Source organism: Tupaia chinensis, unplaced genomic scaffold, assembly GCF_000334495.1.
Source record: "Tupaia chinensis unplaced genomic scaffold, TupChi_1.0 Scaffold000182_1, whole genome shotgun sequence".
Taxonomy (NCBI): domain Eukaryota; kingdom Metazoa; phylum Chordata; class Mammalia; order Scandentia; family Tupaiidae; genus Tupaia; species Tupaia belangeri.
In genome coordinates, this window is record NW_006159657.1 from 2067112 (window position 1) to 2073111 (window position 6000).

The 6000-nt window shown below is 47.2% G+C and overlaps 1 protein-coding gene across 5 annotated transcripts in view; it reads left to right on the forward strand.

Annotated features, from left to right (window-relative positions):
* The window catches only part of CLEC16A (C-type lectin domain containing 16A), a 222993-nt gene that overhangs the window by 11012 nt on the left and 205981 nt on the right, over positions 1–6000 (forward strand). For 4 of the 5 annotated variants that reach the window (XM_027771062.1, XM_027771064.1, XM_027771063.1 and 1 more), the window contains exon 2: positions 3986–4114. The exons of the other annotated variant lie outside the window; for it this stretch is intronic. In XM_027771062.1, coding sequence (XP_027626863.1) covers positions 3986–4114 — 129 coding nt within the window. The remainder of the gene's footprint in view (positions 1–3985; positions 4115–6000) is intronic. 5 annotated transcript variants of the gene reach the window in all.

A 6000-nucleotide genomic window follows, 5' to 3' on the forward strand; every position in this document is an offset into this window, starting at 1 on the left:
TCAACTACTTAGGAGTAAATCTCACAAAAGATGTGCAAGGCCCCTATCCAGTGAACATGGAAAGAAATGCTGTAACTATCCTAACAGCATTTTATGGTACAGTAAGGTATCTTATTATAAAGATGTCAGTGCGCTCCAAATTTAGCTATAAATGTAGGGCAGTCTCAAAGGAAACGTGGCAGAGATTTTTGTAGAAATTGAAAAGGTGATTTTTAAATATATGTGGAGATTAAAGGGCCAAGAATAACCAATGTAAATGGAAAGAAACAGAAGGAAAGAAGTGGGAAGACTTAGCACATGGCAGGGTTGTTATAAAGCTGTAGTAACAGCAGGGTGTTGCCACAAGGACAGACATGTGATCAATGCAGGAGGAGACCCTCACTCATGTAGTCACCTGATTAATGACGAAGGTGACACTGCAGTGCAGAAGAGAAATGAGGGCCTTTTCAGGAAATGCTGTTGGTTCAATGAGATCTCTGTACAGAAACAATTAATTTTGGCCAATACTACCTTACACAAGTCATTTCCAGATATATTCAAAATGTAAGGGTGAAACAATCTTTTTTTTTTTTTTCTTTTAGAGGAAAACAGAATTTCGTTTTCATAACTTTAGGGTAAGGAAGATTTCGTAAGCTTAATAATAATAATAAATTCAAGGGAAAGATTGATAAATTGGGGAATATTAAAATTAAAAACCTTGAGGCCAACAGGTGGTGTAGAGGTTAAGGCTCTGGATTCCTACATGGCCAATTGTGGTTCGAGTTCTGGACTTGGCTTGAACAGCACGCCGTGTGTGTGTGTGTGTGTGTGTGTGTGTGTGTGTGTGTGTGTGCATGCCCCAAATCCCAGGAAAATGGAGAAGGAATTGCGGTGTGGCCATCCTCCTTGGTGGTGGTGGGGGGTGATCTCTCACTTTTCCTCTCACTGTCTCTCTTTTCTGCATACATCCTATGACAAAAAGCTTAAAAAAAATTAAAACCTCTGTTCACCAAAAAAGCATTATAAAGAGAGTGAAAAGGCAGACCACTCTCAGAGAAAATACTTGCAGTATGTATATCCAGTGAAAGGTTTATGTCCAGAATATATGAAGAACTCTGTCAGAAAAATAACAAAAGGGCACTTGACCCAATAAAAAATGGAAGAAGACTTGCAAAGGCACCTCACAAAAGATGATTCAGACGGCCCATAAACATACATGAAAGGCACCCGACTTTATTAGTCATCATGTGGTAAAGCTCAGCGTGCTATTGTCACACCCTCAATAGAATGTCTCCACTGAAAAAGACATGAGATGTCCGAGAGGCCGTGGCGCAGACGGAGCCCTGAGACCGCACCTCCCTGCCATGGGCGTGCTGTGAGCTGTTGCGCCTCCCCAGGCCTCGGGTGCCGTCATGACAGTGCGGTGGTAACAGTGTACATGTCCCCAGGTTACTGTGAGCCCAGGGGTCGTATAAAGTCCTCACGCAGAGCCAGGCATGTGGGCGCTCCTAGGGTGATTTAGACCCTGCCCTTTCCCTGTCTGTGAGGGCCTCCTAATAGTAGGATCTTTTTCAGAGATGATTTCAAAGCGTCAATGAGAGCAGCTAGCACTTGTGTTGTTGGTAGTCGCTGCCGGTTTAGCTACCTCAACACTTATTTATTCCTAACAGCACTGGAATAGGTAGGCCCTCGTTAGGAACCATTGCTGCTCCCAGTTCACAGGTGAGCCAACCGCGGGCCCAGAGATGAAGAAACTGGCTCACAATCACCCAGCTACTGAGAGTCGAGCACCATGTCTGAGATGAACCCAATGCTCCTGCCTCTCACGGGATGACCCTGACTTCCCAGCACCTGCTCTGCTTCTCGCGGCCTTCTTATCACGGCTCCTCCCCCGAGGTCTTTTCCTGTTTGGATCCAACCTGGCCTCTCCTTCCTCAGTTCCTGAAATAGTCTTTGTATAGTTTAGCAGTGTTGTTAATGACGACCCCAACGTACCGACCACAGTATATTAACATCCGTAATAGCAGCTAACCCTACTGAAGAGTGTGTGCTGGGCACCAGGTGCCACGCTCGGCCCTTTCTGTGTGTTAACACAGGCTTTCCAAAACAACCGGTGAGGAGGCTGTGATTGGGTTTTGTAGACTCTGCCACAGAGAGATGAATGCCTCGTCTGAGGCCACGTTAGGAAGCAGCAGGGACAGGGATCAAGCTGTCTGACCCAGGCCCAGCGCCGTAGCTTGTGTTTGGACCTTGGCTTGTTCAGTTTATGTGTATCTGTCACGAGGCTGCCCGGCTCTGTCAGCATGTATCGAACACCCACGGGGTACTAGCCACCCTGTATCACCAAGGTCAACAAGACGATGGCCCTGACCTTGACGAACCCAGGTCTAGTGAGGGAGGCAGATCATTACAAATCAGTGTGGTCTGTGAAACAACAAGCATTCGAGGGGACAGAGGTGCTAGAGAGAGTGAGTGGTCAAATTCACACAGAGAGATTTTTTTTTGCGGGCGTGGGGGGTTATAGGGTGCGTGAGAGAGACAGAAAGCGAGAAATCACCCCCCAGAGGGGATGGCCACGCTGCAATCCCTTCTCCTCCATTCTCCTGTCGGGATCTTGGGCATGCATGCACACGTGCCCACATGGGAGTCCAGCAACATAGCCATTACACCAACTGCTAGTCCCACTCCCAGAGAGGTTCTTTTTTATTTTTTTTAATTTATTTTTTTAGAAGTTTTTCACTATAGGGTGCGTGCGCTCGCCAGACAGACAGAGAGAGACAGAGAGACAGAAAGCGAGAAATCACCCCCCAGAGGGGATGGCCACGCTGCAATCCCTTCTCCTCCATTCTCCTGTCGGGATCTTGGGCATGCATGCACACGTGCCCGGCGTGGGTTTTAAGCTACCGGGCCCGGGATGCAAACCGCGGTCGACTACGTGGGAGTCCAGCAACATAGCCATTACACTAACTGCTGGTTCCCACCCAGAGAGGTTCTTAAGGAACTTATGGAAGGAAGGCTTCACTGAGGGAAGGCTGCACCAAGAGTAAGGCTGGCTGATGAAGGCAGCTAGGGCGTTCCAGGAAGGAAGCCCATGCAGTTGAAGTCAGGCCTGGTCCTGCAGGTTGTAAGCTCTTCTGTCCTGGTTGGGGATCAGCAGAGCAGATGCAGTCAGCAGTCACCCAGGCTGCTACCATGCACTCGGCCAGCAGTGTGAAATGTGATACGAGGGGATGTCCTCCTCCATTCAGAAGGACATTCCAGCGTGGGGAAGGGTCTGCTGCTCAGCGTCAGCCTGGCTGCAGGTCTTGTGCTCTGTATTCTGCCCTGGGCCATGTGTCCCCACATGCTCCTCTGGCAGCAGGATCTGTGCTGGCAGGTGCGACAGGCTGGTTCTGTCCCCTCATTGCTGTGGAGTCCATCTCCAAGTGAGCTCTGGCAGCCCCTACTTTACTCAGCTCCAAGCAAGTCCCCCCCGCCACACACACACACACACACACACTGAAGTTTAGGGATAGGTTTTTTGTTTGTTTGTTTTGAGAGTTCTTTTGCTATGGTGCACATGTGCTCCTGAGGGAGACAGAAAGTGATAAATCACCCCCTGGGAGGATGACCATGAGCAACCCTCTCTCCTCCACTCTTGTCTCAGGGTCCTGGACACGCTGGGCACGTGTGCATACCTTTGAAGCTATCAGGTCTGAGAATCTGCCAGGTGGGAGTCCAGCGTTTTAACCACTACGCCACCTGCTGGCCTGGGATAGCTATTTTCAAGGGCTTGAGGATTCTCTGCCTCAGTCTGGGATGGTGTCTCCCTGGTTATTTAACGCTTCAAAGCACCGTTTGCTGTTTTTCTGGGGTGATGACTGACGTCTAATCCGAATGAGGAGCTGTCCTAACCATATCTGAAAAGGCACTGCCACGTTGTCCGCAATATGCTGCTCCTGGTCATGGAGCCTGGCTTCCCTTCCCGCTGGTCACCTTTAACTTCCTTTCCTCTCTCTTCTCTCAGGTATCTGTACCATGTTTTGACCAAAAACACCACCGTCACCGAACAGAACCGGAACCTGCTGGTGGAGACCATCCGCTCCATCACCGAGATTCTGATTTGGGGAGATCAGAATGACAGCTCTGTATTCGAGTAGGGTTCCTGACGATTCTTGTGTTTTGATTCTTCTTCCTTTGCATGTTTTTGTAAATGTGTACCATGAGTCATCCCCGGTGATGTCAGGACTCGACGCTAATCTGGTCTTGCCCAGTCATCGATCTGTATCTCTGCCTAAATTGAACGCCCTTGAAATGCTGTGGAGATGCAAGCCCAAAATGGGAAAGTTAAGGAAATGAGTGTCTCTAGAAAACCTGAAAATGTCAGGGGTAATTTTCCAAGTCGTATGTGATTATGTCCCAAAGGAAGGAGAAGATGTCCTGGGCGGTTACATTCCAAGTGAACCGAAAGGACCTGACCCTGGAGGAGTCACGAGGGCTGACGGCTGCTGGGTTTACTGTGGGCAGGCAGAGTGCTGAGCTCCTGATGGGACACTCCAGCTGGCTCTCCCCCCTGTCCTGGGAGGCCCTGTTGGGATCCCCATTTTTGCCCAACATCACCCAGCGGGTAAGCGGTAAAGCAGAGACTCTCACGCAGTGCTCTGGCAGCCCCCACTTTACTCAACTCTCCGGGCTGGTCCCCTGCACACTGAAGTTTGGGAATAGCTGTTTTCAGGAGCTTGGCATTCTCTGCCTCACTCTGGGTTGTGTGTTTGTGGTTATTTAATGCTTCAAAGCATTGTCTACTGTTTTTCTGGGGTGGTGAGTTATGTCTAATCCAAATGGGGAATTGTGCTGACTGTCTCTGAAAAAGCACTGCCATGCTGTCCAAGTTCTGAGAGGCGATTGCACCCTAGGGGGCGCTGTGGGCACCCAAGGGTAATCTTGATTGGCTTTGGGGCCCACTCTCGGGCTTCTCATTCTCATACTCCCAACTAAGCAGTCTTAGGCCAGGTCTTTGTCACCTCAAGCTTCCATTTCTTCATCTTTAAAGGAGAGAAAGTTCTCTGTCTACTGCCTGGTATAGCATAAGTGCTCAGTAAATGAGAGCACATGATAAAAACAGGGCTGCCTGCTGCACAGTTAGAAAGCAAGGCTTGTCAACCATACACTCCCTCCCCAGCAGACTTTCTCAGTGTCTCAGTATAGAGCATTCGGGATCGACTTATGACAACCACCAACAATACGCATACAGTTATATTATCTCCATTACAAATGTTGAGGCTGCCTTTAAAACCCACTTTAAAAAAAAAAAAGATGTTCCATTTCCAACCTGGGTTCTTATTAACTATCCTGAATTGATTTTCAGGATAGCTCTATATTTTCATCAGTTAGGTTATCTAATAAAGCTACTTGTGGAAAATGCAAACTCCTTAAAATACAATTACAAGACACTGACCAGGATCCCCACAGGAAAGGATGTGAGTAATAAAGTGAGGCAGTGCTTGTAAATGGGACTCGCTCGTTTTAAGGATCCATAGGTTATTTGTCTGCATGGCTGTTTTCATCTGTGTTTGGAAATGCAGAAGACCCTTGGATTAAAAGTTAAAACTGGTCTCCTTTATTAGAATGGACTTTCTTAGTCCATCTGTCATCTTTGGAAAGCAGTGAGGTGTTTTTTTTTTTTTTCTATTTTTCTTTTTTTTTAAATTTATTTAAATTTATTTGTTTACGTTCATTCACTGTACATCATTGCAGCATACAAAATGAGATTTTCCATCCAGAGTACACTGTATATTGTCTAAATCAAGCACATCAACATACATGTTATTGTCAAGAAATAATTTTCCATTTCTTGTTTCGTGTATGTTTTGCTTCCCCTCCCCCCATCCTTGATTCCCTCTCTTACCCTCTCCCATCTCCCACTCTCTTCCTATACTGTCTCTGGTATCTATGTTTACTTTCTAGACTGTTTCCCCCCACATTTTATTGAATTACTAAAGATCTTAATTAATCTAAATATTTTCATAGCAAACACAGCCG